Consider the following 15,751-nt stretch of genomic DNA (forward strand, 5'->3'; position numbering starts at 1 on the left):
GTGTGTGTTTGAGCATCCAGGTGTGAGACAGTGAGAGAGCTGTTATCATCAGGAGTGTGTGTGTGTGTGTGTGTGTGTGTGTGTGTGTGTGTGTGTGTGTGTGTGTGTGTGTGTGTGTGTGTGTGTGTGTGTGTGTGTGTGTATTTGCAAGTTCCAAATGTTTGAAAATGTCCTGAGAAATATAATAACGTAATAATGTAAAAGTGTGTCTGACGGCATTAGAAGAGCTCCTCGCTCCGATCACCATTCAGTCTGAAATCAGCAGGTTTGAATGGAAGCTCGTTTCGGTCACAGAATTTATCAAAAATAAAAAAATAAACAGTAATTGCTTCTTTTTATCTCACAATTCTGACTTATTTTCTTACAACTTGGCGTTACAATTAACTTTTAAATGTTTTATTGAGTGTCAGAAACAAACTTGCACAGGTTTGTTTGAGGTTTATGGATTTATACTATTGCATCTAAGAGCCGTCCTCACTAATAAAGTCAAACCAGCGAGTGTGTGTGTGTGTGTGTGTGTGGTTGGTGCTGAGGTGTGTGTTTTGAGATCACAGATGCATTAAGGTGGCGTCTAGCTAGTCGACTCAAAACAACTTAATTGTGGTCGGTGAGTCTCACCGCCTGAGATCTCTTCAACCGGATCCAGGGTGATTCTGCCGGAATAAACCGGCATCTCAGACTCCCGTTCAGCTGAATTAGCGAATCTCGGAGGAACTTTACACTTCACACTGAACGTGTTTGATGTAGAAAGACAGCGATTTCAGTCAATGCAGGGAAACTGCAGAAACACAGCATCATGGATGATGGTGTTTGAGATCGGAGCGGAACCGTGAGAAAGCTGTGCGAGAGAACTGATCTCAGACTCTGGGTTTGGGCTAGTAGGGTCATGACGGGCGGACACCTCCCTGGGATGATGTAAAGGAAGCTCATGTGTGTATTAGAGGTCGGTGTGTTAATGCGGGTTTGCAGATGCTCATCAGGAACACAGAGACAGCTCTTCTGCTCGACAGTGACGCGCCGTCTTTCTGTTTGAGATCAACACTTATAAATATTACTTAAAAATATATAAACGGACGAGCATGAGAAAACGCAAGCGCTCGAGTTGTGCCAGAGCAGTAATATCTGACCAGGACTGTAATGCGTTTATAATGGCATTGTGCAATGACACATGACAGAGTTAATGTGCTTCTACGTCTTATCTGCAGTAAAAGCGGTCGCACTTTATTTCCAGAGTCCACTTTAGACATTCTACTGACTACAAGTTACTTTTTTAGTATTAGCAGAGTGTAGTAGAGTACTAGTAGAGTGTAGTAGAGTACTAGTAGAGTATTAGCAGAGTGTAGTAGAGTACTAGTAGAGTGTAGTAGAGTACTAGTAGAGTATTAGCAGAGTGTAGTAGAGTACTAGTAGAGTGATAGTGGAGTATTAGTAGAGTACTAGTAGAGTATTAGTAGAGTACTAGCAGAGTAGTACCAGAGTGTAGTGGAGTATTAGCAGAGTACTAGCAGAGTGTAGTAGAGTACTAGTAGAGTACTAGTAGAGTGTAGTAGAGTACTAGTAGAGTATTAGCAGAGTGTAGTAGAGTATTAGTAGAGTACTAGTAGAGTGTAGTAGAGTACTAGTAGAGTACTAGTAGAGTGTAGTAGAGTACTAGTAGAGTATTAGCAGAGTGTAGTAGAGTACTAGTAGAGTACTAGTAGAGTATTAGCAGAGTGTAGTAGAGTACTAGTAGAGTGATAGTGGAGTATTAGTAGAGTACTAGTAGAGTACTTGTAGACTGTAGTAGAGTACTAGTAGAGTATTAGCAGAGTGTAGTAGAGTACTAGTAGAGTATTAGTAGAGTACTAGCAGAGTAGTAGCAGAGTGTAGTGGAGTATTAGTAGAGTATTAGCAGAGCGATAGCGGAGCACTAGTAGAGTATTAGTAGAGTATTATTAGTAGAGTATTAGCAGAGTATTAGCAGAGCGATAGCGGAGTATTATTAGAGTATTAGTAGAGTACTAGCAGAGTATTAGCAGAGTGTGGTAGAGTATAAGTAGAGTATTAGCAGAGTATTAGCAGAGTGTTAGCAGAGTGTTAGTAGAGTATTAGTAGAGTATTAGCAGAGTATTAGCAGAGTGGTAGAGTATTAGTAGATTATTAGCAGAGTGTGATAGAGTATTAGCAGAGTATTAGCAGAGTGTTAGTAGAGTATTAGTAGAGTGTAGTAGAGTATTAGCAGAGTATTAGCAGAGTGTGGTAGAGTGGTAGAGTATTAGTAGATTATTAGCAGAGTGTGATAGAGTATTAGCAGAGTATTAGCAGAGTCTTAGTAGAGTATTAGTAGAGTGTAGTAGAGTATTAGTAGAGTGTAGCAGAGTATTTGTAGAGTGTGGTAGAGTATAAGTAGAGTATTAGCAGAGTGTGGTAGAGTATAAGTAGAGTATTAGCAGAGTGTGGTAGAGTATAAGTAGAGTATTAGCAGAGTATTAGCAGAGTGTTAGCAGAGTGTTAGTAGAGTATTAGTAGAGTATTAGCAGAGTATTAGCAGAGTGGTAGAGTATTAGTAGATTATTAGCAGAGTGTGATAGAGTATTAGCAGTGTATTAGCAGAGTGTTAGTAGAGTATTAGTAGAGTGTAGTAGAGTATTAGCAGAGTATTAGCAGAGTGTGGTAGAGTGGTAGAGTATTAGTAGATTATTAGCAGAGTGTGATAGAGTATTAGCAGAGTATTAGCAGAGTGTTAGTAGAGTATTAGTAGAGTGTAGTAGAGTATGAGTAGAGTGTAGTAGAGTATTAGTAGAGTGTTAGTAGAGTATGAGTAGAGTGTAGTAGAGTATTAGTAGAGTGTAGCAGAGTATTTGTAGAGTGTAGTAGAGCATGAGTAGAGTGTAGTAGAGTATGAGTAGAGTGTAGTAGAGTATTAGTAGAGTGTAGTAGAGTATTAGTAGAGTATTAGAAGTGTTAGTAGAGTATTAGTAGAGTGTAGTAGAGTATTAGCAGAGTATTAGTAGAGTGTAGTAGAGTATTAGTAGAGTGTAGTAGAGTATGAGTAGAGTGTAGTAGAGTATTAGTAGAGTGTTAGTAGAGTGTTAGTAGAGTATTAGTAGAGTGTAGTAGAGTATTAGTAGAGTGTAGTAGAGTATTAGTAGAGTCAAGTCAAGTCAAGTCATTTTTATTTATATAGCGCTTTTAACAATGTAGATTGTCTCAAAGCAGCTTTACAGAGATAAATGTATAATTTAACGTAAGATTGTTTTGGCTTTATAGCGGTTCTTCAATAAAGTTATTTTCCAGCTAAAGTTCGTTTTGATTGATTCGCTTCCGTCGCAACGATCATTTGTTTTTAAATTAGGGCCGCCAAGACGACACCATTCTCTCTACACAGACTTTAAACGCGAACCTGTGAGAAACACTGATGGCGTTCAGATGCGCATTAAGAACGGGTTCTATAGTTATGTGCGTTTGAATATATGTGTGCAGGTTTGGAATTCCCTACAAACCAAACCTAAACAAATTACTGGTGTTTCCTTATAGTTTTGATTCAGAATTTTATTTTATTTTATCAATTCGGGGTAGATACGCAAATTGAGTTTTCCCGACAACGCGTTATCTGTAGAGTGGTAAAGGGATCCTCCATAGGGAGAGACTAGTTGGCCCTTCAGCACTGCGTTGACACCGGGTCCAGGCGAAGGTCCTTCATCAGATCTGGAAACGGCCTGGATCCGGCAGGCTGCGGGAAAACCTTGGGATAAACAAAGACACTAAAATTAGCGTAGATGCCATTCTTCTCATGATGTAACAAGTACATCAGGATTTATGGGAAGTGTTCCCGGTTCCAGCTGACCTAATCTATGCAGCCTAATATTGAATTATAGAAGTCTATAATGTATTATGTGAACGCTATGTCAAAGAGATGTGTCTTTAATCTAGATTTGAACTGACAGAGTGTGTCTGCTTCCCGGACAATAGTAGGAAGGCTGTTCCAAAGTTTTGGTGCTAAATAGGAAAAGGATCTACCGCCAGCAGTTGATTTTGATATTCTAGGTATTATCAACTGGCCGGAATTTTGAGATCGCAATAGACGTGAAGGAGTATAATGCGTTAAGAGCTCGCTCAAGTACTGCGGAGCTAAACCATTTAGTGCTTTGTAAGTAATCAGCAATATTTTAAAATTGATGCGATGTTTAATAGGGAGCCAGTGCAGTTTTGACAGAACCGGGCTAATATGCTCATACTTCCTGGTTCTGGTAAGAACTCGAGCTGCTGCGTTTTGAACTAGCTGTAGTTTGTTTATTAAGCGTGCAGGGCAACCACCCAGTAGAGCATTACAATAATCTAGCCTTGAGGTCATGAACGCATGGACTAATTGTTCCGCATTTGTCAATGAGAGCATATGACGTAATTTAGATATATTTTTAAGATGGAAAAATGCGGTTTTACAGATACTAGACACGTGACTTTCAAATGAAAGATTAGTATCAAAGAGCACACCCAGGTTCCTAACCGACGACGAAGACTTAACAGAGCAGCCATCAAGTGTTAGACAGTATTCTAGGTTATTACGTGAGGAAGTTTTTTGTCCAATAATTAGAATCTCTGTTTTTTCAGAATTTAGAAGTAGGAAATTACGAGTCATCCAATTTTTTTATATCAGCTATGCATTCTGTTAATTTAGTGAATTGGTAAGTTTCGTTAGGTTTTGAAGAAATATAGAGCTGAGTATCGTCGGCATAACAGTGGAAGCTAATTCCATGTTTCCTAATGATATGGAAACATAGAGTGTTAGTAGAGTGTTAGTAGAGTATGAGTAGAGTGTAGTAGAGTATTAGTAGAGTGTAGTAGAGTATTAGTAGAGTGTAGTAGAGTGTTAGTAGAGTATGAGTAGAGTGTAGTAGAGTATTAGCAGAGTGTGATAGAGTATTAGCAGAGTATTAGCAGAGTGTGATAGAGTATTAGTAGAGTATTAGCAGAGTATTAGCAGAGTATTAGCAGAGTGTTAGTGGAGTATTAGTATAGTGTAGTAGAGTATTAGTAGAGTGTTAGTAGAGTATGAGTAGAGTGTAGTAGAGTATTAGTAGAGTGTAGTAGAGTATTAGTAGAGTGTAGTAGAGTATTAGTAGAGTGTAGTAGAGTATTAGTAGAGTATTAGGTTATGGTTTAGGTGTTAGGGTTCGGGTTAGGAGAATAAGTTGACTTGTAGTTGCCAAGTTCCTCATAGTCAGTAGAATGTCTGTAGGAGACCAACACAATAAAGTGTTATCAGATATTAAGCAGACAGTCTACTAATACTCTAATGACTGATAGTTGACATGTAGTTGCAAAATTACTTATAGTTAGTAGAATGTCTAAAGTGGACTATTGAAATAAAGTGTTACCGTAAAAGCAGCTAACAGGATCTTTATTTTAACAGAATTATGACTGTTCATATACAGTCAAACCTAAATTTATTCAGACACCTTCAACATTTCTCACATTATCACAGTTTATTCGCTATATTTACAAACCGGTTATTTAGGAGTTGTCAGTGGTTCATAAGATCACTTAGATAGTGTGAGTAAATGATTAATAAACTGTTTAAATAAATTGTATTATTCAGACATATAGTAATAGTTACTTAGTGTGTTGATAAATGCTTTATTAACATGTATTTCTACTGTAATTCAGGGTTAATTCAGGTAGTTATAAAGCATTTAGTAGTGGTCAGTTCACTATGTGTGTGAGCTCATCTAAAGTGAGGACTAGTTATGCCTCCTAAAGCATTTATAAAGGAGATTTAAAGGCTGTTAATATTTCTATGTTCTCTATCACTGTGTGTGTTTGTTTCTTTTTCTGTTTAGTCTTTAAATCTCCTTTATAAATGATTTACAAGGCATAACTAGTCCTCACTTTAGATGAGCTCACAAAATAGTGAACTGACCACTACTAAATGCTTTATAACTACCTGCATCTACTACATTTACTTACACTTTCTAAGTGATCTTATTAATCAATGACAACACCTAGTTTGTAAATAATGATATACTTCATTTAGAAATGATAAATTGATCATTAAATGATCATTAAATGTATGAAAATACAATTATTAAACACATTATAGATATGCTTATAAATCAAGAATAAATCATTTATAGCTGTATTTATAAACTGCTTATTAATGTCTATTAATGCTTTATAAATGATGAATTAACTGTTTAGTAAAGCTTAACAAATGATTAATAGTGTGCAGTTATTATAAAGTGTTACCGAAAAGAACTCTTTGACTGGTTCTGTCCGTCCTTCTGTTAGACTGTCTCACACATGAATTATGTTGAATATCTGTCAGCTGTTAAATTTAACTACACAATTAGATAATACCAGTTTAGCTCAACCAATCACCAAGCAATGCTTCATTGTGTTCAGTCTGTGTGTAAAAAGAGCATTAGCAATTAAAGAAAGCTCATTAGCAGCTCAAAGTGTCGGAATAATTTTTGGTCCCAAATTTGTATACATTTTACTGTAATTATTGGGTATAATATGCCTCAGTTTACTTTATTTTGCTCTCCTCATTTACATAAATGAACTATAGTGTCCTGCACACACTAGTGAAAAAATATCAAAAATTATATCTGGTGTCTGAATAATTTTTGGTTTGACTGTATCTCGTTTTTGCCCATGTCTCCTTTTTGAAGAAGGCAATCCTGTAATGAATTTAAACAAGCTCAGAGAAAAGGCAATAGAGGCAATACAAATTTTGATAATAAGTGAATATTTTTATGAGATGTAGTAGTTTGCTTGAATTCACTTCAGTCCCTCAGCTGGTGCCGGACCCCAGAATACGTTAAAAATGAGTGTCATCGTTCAGCTCAGCTGATCTCAGTCTTCATTTCAGTCAGGAAAGCGATCGTCAAATACGATTGACAGTTAGCATACAGTTTGGGTTGGCGGATTGGTTCTGTTCTGGGCAGCCTAGCATGGATAAGAGCAGCAATAACCCTCCTTAGGGTAAACAGAACAGAACCAACATGAATGTATGCAGATATCATTAATTCATTTTAATGTACAACATAATTTGAGAATTTAGTCTGATTCAGGGGGAATCAGAATGCCGAATCCTGACTGACGAAAGGTGGAGCTGGGGATGGAGGAGGGTAGCTGCTGATAGTACTGAAGGAGCTTATGTATGAATACAGTGATAGACGTCCTATTACTATTGGTAGACGTGGATCAACTGAGAGTCACTGATGCGAGCTTGACTAACGTAACCTGCCAGAACTGACGCTGCGCTTGATGTAATAATGACTAATGACGGCAGAATCATTCTTGAATCATTCAAACGGATGTGTTTGTGTGTGTGTTTTTCTGACTGTGATGTTCTGTGCTTTCGCAGGTGATATCAGATTCCCATTCACAGTCATGTGGTGATACGGTGTCTCTCTCTCTCTCACACACACAGTCACACACACCATGGCGCACCCGTACGACCCCTGGTTGCGCGCCGGGCCGCCGCAGGACGAGGTGAGCGTGTCTGGCTGGTGGGACGTGCACACTGGAGCCGCGGCGGGTTGGATGGACCTGCAGGGGGCGGGGCTGGGGGCGGGGCCAGGGCCAGGGCAGGGCGGGGCCATGGGCTCCTACACAGTGGACCCTCAGATGTGCTGCCTGCCTCCCTCCGGCTCCGCCCACTCCGGCTCCGCCCACTCCGGCCTGCACTTCCCGCCGGAAGGCTTCAAGATGGAGCCGCTGACGCAGGATCTGCTGCCGCTCCCGCAGGCCTCGTCGTCGTACTCCCCGGAGGAGCCGCTGGACGCCGCAGGTTCTTCCGCTCGGCCCAGATCGCAGCGGCGCACGGGCGGGCGCGCTCCCGGTCAGGCCTCCTGCCGCTGCCCCAACTGCCTGAGCGCCGAGTCCCTGGGAAGCAGCGGCGGAGACAAGCGCAAGCACCTGCACAACTGCCACATCCCCGGCTGCGGGAAGGCGTACGTGAAGACGTCGCACCTCAAAGCGCACCTGCGCTGGCACAGCGGCGACCGGCCCTTCGTCTGCAACTGGCTGTTCTGCGGCAAACGCTTCACCCGCTCGGACGAGCTGCAGCGCCACCTGCAGACGCACACCGGCGCCAAGCGCTTCGGCTGCAGCTCGTGCCCGCGCGTCTTCCTGCGCGCCGACCACCTAGCCAAACACGTGCGCGTGCACGAGTCGCCATGCCAACCGGCCGAAGAGACTCACCCGGCGTCGGGGAGCAGCGCCAGTGCGACGTCGCTGCTCAGAGTCAAGACGGAATCAGAGACTGGCGACGACGACACACCGAATGGCTAATCGCTCAACGGATCTGATAAACGAGACTCACAGATGTGCCGTTCTGAAACCGACTGATGAACTATATTCACATCTGTAAATGATCTGTAGAAGGTGGCATTATCATTATCATTATCAACATAATGCTTTTATTTCTTCAGTTTTATTTATATTTGTACATTTTGTGTTTCATTCACTGTTGATTAACTTAAAGATAGTGTGTGTGTGTGTGTGTGTGTGTGTGTGTTTATGTTACTGTAATCTCGAGTTTTGTAGTGAGAATATGTAATTAGTTTAAATATAAAGCATTTTTATCATTTTTTCATATGTCTTGTGAAAGTGCCATAAAACATCAAACAATAAACAGATTAGGCAAAATCTCATTCAATTAACTCATTTATTATACTATGATTATAATATCATTTTTTTTCTCTTGACCACCAATCTTCTATACAAAGGTTATACTTACAGAACACTTTGATTTGAGATTAAAGAAAAAGTCAATCTAAAAATAAATTATACAGTATATCATAAAAAGGGTTATTTAAATAAAGTACAAATTAAGTCAGAAGACAAAAGACAGAAAACATTATCATACAAACATCATTAAAATATGTAAGAATCTTCAGTTTTAAAGTCTCCTTCAAAACGACCATACTCAGGTTCCTTTGTTGTCTTGAATTTCGTCAGAACCACCACCTTATTTTCATACTTTTCAGGATGTTTTCGGGTATAAAACCCACTCTACACACAAACACACAGATGAACAGATTGGCTTGATGATTTGAGAGGTGAATGATGACATCAGGTGTGAGGTGATCTGATTGGTTCTTACGTTTAACAGCAGGATCAATATGATAATGAGCAGGATGAGCCCGCCCCCTGCACCAGTGCACACGATCAGCATTAGACTGGGTGGAACGACAAACTCCACCTTCACTGCAACCTGAGAGGAACAGAGAGAAACTCATCACCAACTGTACAAACGTTGATCATCTTTACATGATGGATGAAGGAGTGAGATACCTGTGATGTGTGAGGGTCGTCCTGCAGAGAGAAGAAGAAATAGTTAGAAATATGACGGAACAGTGTCTGTATCTGTAATACTGTAAGAGTGAGGTCAGTCATGGACTCCTGCAGGTCTGTGGTGTGAGTTCAGACCGACACTGACAATCACGCGCTGATCAGCACAAGCACAACATCTGTCACTCATCACCTTCAGGCCGGTCCACGTCTGGTTGTAGCGGCTTCTGTTGTAGTGGAGCTCGGCGCTGATGTTCAAGACAGAATCCTCTCTGAACTCGTGGAAGGAGTATTTCTACAGCAGAAGAAACAGAGTCTGATTTCAGAGTTATTCCATCTTAAACTGGTGTTTGTCTGTGTTCGTCACTCACGCTCTCGTATTCCTTCACGTTCTGGAGAGCTGCGTCTGCCCTCAGGATGAAGTGAACTACTGAAGCTTTCTGCAGATCAAACTGACCACACTCGAACTTCCCGCAGTGACCGTCCTGAAACATCCACACAACACTGAGAACTGAAACACTGATAAACCAGAGAATCAACTGAACTAAACAGAGATGAATCCAGCAGACAGAAGATGCGTTTACTGTGACTGCTTGAGATCGGATCTTAAAGGGATCGTTCACCCAGAAATGATCATTCTGTCATTGTTTATTCAGCCTCATGTTGTTCGAAACATGTTTAATGAATATTGCTTTTTAAATAATCTTCCTGATCAGTTTCATCTCCTCAGCATCCCGGATAGCTTAGAAGAACTCGGTGCTGCAACAGAAACTACTGAGTCTCTCTTTTCCAACACACTCATGAGAGCAGCCAGAAAAATGGAGCGTAGCTGGAAGAAAACAAAACTAGAGGTGCTTCGCATTTCTTGGAAGGAAAGTGTTATTGCATACAGAAAGGCCTTAAAAACTGTTAGATCTTATTAGAGCTTATTTTTCGACTCTCTTAGAAGAAAACAAACACAACCCTGGTTATTTATTGGATACATTGGCTAAATTAATGAGAAGCTTCAACCGCAGACGTTTCCAAGCAGCACAGCAGTAATGAGTTTATGAACTTCTTTACCTGCAAGATTAATAATATTAGAGAGAAAATTATAACCATGCATCCGTCTACAACAGTATCGCATCAGACAGTGCATTGTAGTCTCCCTGAGGAAAAATTCCATTCATCCGCAGCTGTAGAAGAGGAAGAATAACTTCTTCTTTTTTTTACAGGGGCAATGCACATTAATAAACATAAATGTAAACGTGCCAGAATTAGCCCAAAAGGCTATTTTTCCATCTGTAGACCCTTGACAGAATTTTAAAAGGTCACCCTAAAAACAGAGACAGAGCATCACACATACACAACCAGAGAAATCACTATTAAAATACAAAATAAACGTGGATTATCTGAAACAAAGTAAACATGAGAGAAAGTAAAGAGAGAGAGAGAGAGAAAGAGAAAGATGGCAACAGAAGAGAGCAACATAGCCAAGAACAATTAGTACAGAGAAGTCTATTGTCAAGAATACAATACTAATGTTGACAGTGCTGAATTGTCAGTAACCGTTTTTTAAGATGAGACTGAAAAGAGCCAAAAGCATGTGATCGTCTGATTGAGCAGCTTTGACCGAAAATACAGACTGGCTAAAGTTCCTTCTTCTGAGAGGGATAATACTGTGCCCTCTTTCCCCACCCCTAGTAGATCGGTGGTTCAATGTGCTTTATAAACACACAATTATAGCAGCCAGAGAAAATTTAAATTAATGAGTCAAGGGTCAAGAACACAACTAAAGTAAACGCTAACCACCATCATGGTGACTTTAAAATGCAAAATATGATTTCATTAAACTGGAAATTAAATAAAGTAAATCTGGTTAGTTTTAAGTACAGCTGTAATAAGTGTACGGCCATGAATTTCACCTTTTTGTTTGGCAAAATGACATCAGCAGAGGTCAAAATCTTGACATCAAATTGACATCGACACTTTGACATCAATATGACTTTCATTTTTGACCTATTTCGTGACGTAATTTTGACAATGTGATGTCATATTGATGTTAAATTGACATCAAATGCCCACTGGGTTATATTCAGATACAACTTGTAATCTTTCCCCTGATACAAATACATCTGGCACTATACTTAAATTCTTAGTTTTGGTGATAAGCATAAACACAGTTTTAGAGATGTTTAACTGTAGCATTGTTCTAGCCAAGCTGCAACATGAACCAGGGATTCTGTAAGTTCATTTGCAACTTGTGACACACTGCTTCCGTGTATGTAAATAACAGTGTCATCTGCATACATTTGAATGTTAGTGTTAAGACAGACAGATGGAAGATCATTGATGTACAACGAAAAAAGTAAAGGACCCAGAATAGATCCTTGTGGAACACCAGTAGATATACTTAGAGGAGCTGACTTAGAATTCTGTATACTAACATACTGTGTGCGACCTGACAAGTATGATTCGATCCATCTCAACGTATGTGGAGAGAAATTAAACCTTAATCATTTAGACAACAGAATTCTGTGGTTTACGGTGTCAAAGGCCTTCCTGAAATCAAGAAACACAGCCCCGACAACCCCTCCTTTATCTAATAGAGACTTAACTTTTTCAGTGAAATAGCAATTTGCCATCTCAGTTGAGTAGTTTGCTCTGAAGCCATATTGCAGTGGATGTAAAACAAAATAACTAAAATTTTACATATTACATAAAATAACAAAATTTGTGCAGCCATCAATTTCTCTGCAACCTTTGAGACTATCGGTAAAATACTAATAGGTCTGTAATTACTAGCAGAGTGAGGAACACCACTTTTGAATATAGGCACAATAACAGATGACTTCCAAGCACATGGGAAAATCCCCTGAGAAAAATGAAAGATTGATCATTTTAGTGATAGGATTAACTAACGACTCACTAAGCTCTTTAAGCATTACCACATCCATACCAAATATATCCTTTGCTCTGGATGGTTTAAGAGATGTAATTGTTCTTATGACGTCTAATTCAGAGACTGCCCTTAGAGTAAGGACTTGTTCGCCTGCATTAACTGTATACATTTCTGTATACTTAGGGGAAAAACATTGTGTAATTGTGACTACCGAGACAACAAAATAATCATTTAGTGCTTCGGCTACATCAGCTGGATTGTTAGTCGGCTTCCCGTTAACCATCAATTCAAGTGATGACCTGTCTTTTCTTTTGTCACCTTTTAAGTAGCTCAACTTATTCCAGATTGTTTTTAAATTACCTCTAGCCTCATTAATTATCCTCAGAAAAAAATCAGCCTTTGCTTTTCTCAACGACTTTACCACCTTGTTCCGTAACATAGCGAAATGTTGTCTATCATGACTAAACTTTGATCTATTTGCAGTAGCGCAGGAAGGGGGGCTGCAGCCCCCTCGTCATAGCATCAGCACCCCCAAGTGGGGGGCTGTGGACTAACATAATATTGTACTTTAAAAACGTGAAATAAAAATAAATAAATGGACAGCGTTAACTAACTCTCTTATGCCTTATGGAGTGTTCAAGCTACAGAGAAAATGAAATAAAGTTTGAATTTGTCATGCTTTGTTCCGATCAGAGCACGTGAGCGGAGAGAGCGCATTTCTGAATATTCCGCTCCGCTCGCTCATTCCGCTCAGGGTCGCTCGCTCAACCCGGAATGGCCTGCTGGTTCCAAAATATGTGGAATAAGGGCTGCCTCCGACTAAAGTTTTTTTTTCTAGTCGACTAGTTGTTCATTTAAGCCATTAGTGGACAAATCGACCCCTTTATATGAATTGTATTGCTTAAATAGGCTATAGCCTACAGGATAATGAGCGTGTATAGCCGCACCCAAGCGCACGGCCACACGCATAAAGATTGCCACAAAGAACCGGCAAAAGTATGAATGTGTCAAAAATAGCAAAGAGACATTTAATTGTTTATTAATAAACTGGTGTTTTCTGTGTCGCTGCAAAGATGGAGTTGGCGAACCAACTCTATCTCTCCTATAAAATTTAAAACCAGGTACTTCTAATGCTGCAGATGGAGAATTTTCATGAAGCCATGTCTCAGATAAACAAAGATGATGAATTGGATCACTTTTTGATATAATACCGGTACTTTGTATATTAAAATGCCCACCTAAGAGACCCGTTGGCTTGACTTTAGGATCCCAAATTGTTCTTGATTGATTTACTGTCTGAAAGAATCCCCATTTCTTATTTTTTAAAATACCTTGATTTACAACTTAACTTTTTACATTTTGCATAGACTTTGCAGACACTTGTGAAGTACCTAAACCAGAGTTAACAGAAATGGAACTATATATAATATATATTCACAAACAGTCTTTTCAACCTCATAGTATCATTATTTCTGTGATGCAATAGTTAAAATGATCATAGAAGTGCTTGGAAAAAAGTTTAAAGTTCAAATATGAACACTGATTTCTACGATAGCGATCAAAACCAGCTTTTGATAGAAACTTGGTGCTTAAAACAACGCATTTATTGATTACATTGTTTCGCCACTAAGTGGCGACAAGTGACTGTTAAAAAATGTATTTGTTATTGAATCATTTATTCAGGAGAATGTAGTATCCTGTATGATGCTTCTGAAATAAAAGTCAGAAAGATGTGATGATTTGTTTTTTGTAAATATGATATCTTATACATCATCTACAGTCTGTATAAGTGTATTATTTAACATTTCCCGATGGTCTAGTGTTAACAAATATTTGCAATATATTGAATTGCAACACTTGTAGAATCACAATTCTTAAAAAATAAATAAAAAATAAAAAAATAAAAATCACAATACACATCGTATCAGCACCCAAGTATTATGATAGTATCGAATCAGGAGATAGGTGTATTGTCCCTAATTATTCACACCCCGATGAAACTTACCAATTCACAAAATTAATGGAATGCCTAATTGATATAAAAAATTGGATGACTAGTAATTTCCTACTACTTAATTCAGAAAAAACAGAGATTCTAATTATTGGACAAAAAACGTCCTCACGTAATAACCTAGAATACGGTCTAACACTTGATGGCTGCTCTGTTAAGTCTTCGTCGTTGGTTAGGAACCTGGGTGTGCTCTTTGATACCAATCTTTCATTTGAAAGTCACGTGTCTAGTATCTGTAAAACTGCATTTTTCCATCTTAAAAATATATCTAAATTACGCCATATGCTCTCATTGACAAATGTGGAGCAGTTAGTTCAAGCATTCATGACCTCAAGGCTAGATTATTGTAATGCTCTACTGGGTGGTTGCCCTGCACGCTTAATAAACAAACTACAGCTAGTTCAAAACGCAGCAGCTCGAGTTCTTACCAGAACCAGGAAGTATGACCATATTAGCCCAGTTCTGTCAAAACTGCACTGGCTCCCTATTAAACATTGCATCAATTTAAAAATATTTCTGATTACTTACAAAGCACTAAATGGTTTAGCTCCGCAGTTCTTGAGCGAGCTCTTAACGCATTATACTCCTTCATGTCTATTGCGATCTCAAAATTCCGGCCAGTTGATAATACCTAGAATATCAAAATCGACTGCTGGCGGTAGATCCTTCTCCTATTAAGCACCAAAATGCATAATTTTCCTGTTATCACTGCTTTGAAACAATATTGTATAAAGCGCTATATAGATAAAGGTGACTTGACATGAGAGTGAGTAAATGATGACAGAATGGTCATGTTTTGGGTGAACGATCACTTCAACAGCAGCTGTAAAAGGGTCTATGATCTCTTACCTGCGGTTTGATGAATCCACACGGCACTGAGTTCTGTAGAGAAGAACAGAAGATGTTTATTCAGCAGAACACATGCTGGTCTGATGGTATGAGCTGATGAACGAGTGACGCACCTCCTGCATGCTGAAGTTATGAGGAGTTAAAATCACATGTGTAGTTTGACAGGGCAGGGTGAGCTTGAGCGACACCGGCAGACCTTTAAGACCCAGATTCTCCACCTGTGGACACAAACACACAGACACACAGCAATCTGATCACGAGAAGCCCAGAAACAACACGATGAAGCTGTAGATGTGTGTGTGACTCTCTGACCTTGTAGACGATGTTGAGAGGTTTTGGACCTCTGTCCTCCAGAGAGAAGTTCAGATACGTCACAGAGTCTTCAGCCGCTCTGACAAACACACAATAACTCAATAACTTCTCAGTCAATCATATGTTTTTCTGTCATTTTAATATAATGTTACAGTCTCAGTGTATTAACTGCTAATAATAAAACAGAACAGAAAATGATCCGAACAGAAAGACATTTAGATGTTGCGTTTTCAATCATTCAGAGATGAAGAGCAGATCAAACTGAAACAGAAGAAGAGAAAAGTTAAATAAATGCCACTCACAGACTGATCGCCAGATCAACAGCGAACTGAACCGGGACGCTCCTCCTCACCTCCGTATCGCTGGTGTTTCCATTATTATCACTGTGAACAAACATACAGGATTTACTCATAATTGAA

General features: G+C 39.3%; 2 protein-coding genes across 3 annotated transcripts in view; one reads left to right on the plus strand and one right to left on the minus strand.

Moving 5' to 3' along the window:
• Positions 1-8,629, plus strand: part of sp6 (Sp6 transcription factor) — a 9,920-nt gene extending 1,291 nt beyond the window's left edge. Inside the window, exon 2 of the mRNA XM_084402414.1 lies at positions 7,349-8,629. Within this exon, the coding sequence (XP_084258540.1) occupies positions 7,426-8,277 (852 nt within the window). The 5' untranslated portion in view covers positions 7,349-7,425 and the 3' untranslated portion in view covers positions 8,278-8,629. The remainder of the gene's footprint in view (positions 1-7,348) is intronic.
• A 5-nt stretch (positions 8,630-8,634) lies between these two features.
• The window catches only part of LOC311286242 (integrin alpha-L-like), a 58,845-nt gene continuing 51,728 nt past the window's right edge, over positions 8,635-15,751 (minus strand). For both annotated transcript variants that reach the window (XM_084402364.1, XM_084402363.1), the window contains exons 23-31: positions 15,635-15,715; positions 15,333-15,411; positions 15,134-15,238; positions 15,021-15,053; positions 9,651-9,764; positions 9,473-9,574; positions 9,283-9,303; positions 9,092-9,202; positions 8,635-9,000 (exon numbers count right to left, since the gene is read on the minus strand). In XM_084402364.1, coding sequence (XP_084258490.1) covers positions 8,863-9,000; positions 9,092-9,202; positions 9,283-9,303; positions 9,473-9,574; positions 9,651-9,764; positions 15,021-15,053; positions 15,134-15,238; positions 15,333-15,411; positions 15,635-15,715 — 784 coding nt within the window. In that variant the 3' untranslated portion in view covers positions 8,635-8,862. The remainder of the gene's footprint in view (positions 9,001-9,091; positions 9,203-9,282; positions 9,304-9,472; positions 9,575-9,650; positions 9,765-15,020; positions 15,054-15,133; positions 15,239-15,332; positions 15,412-15,634; positions 15,716-15,751) is intronic.

The sequence above is a fragment of the Rutilus rutilus genome (genome assembly GCF_951802725.1).
Source record: "Rutilus rutilus genome assembly, chromosome: 2".
NCBI classification, from domain to species: domain Eukaryota; kingdom Metazoa; phylum Chordata; class Actinopteri; order Cypriniformes; family Leuciscidae; genus Rutilus; species Rutilus rutilus.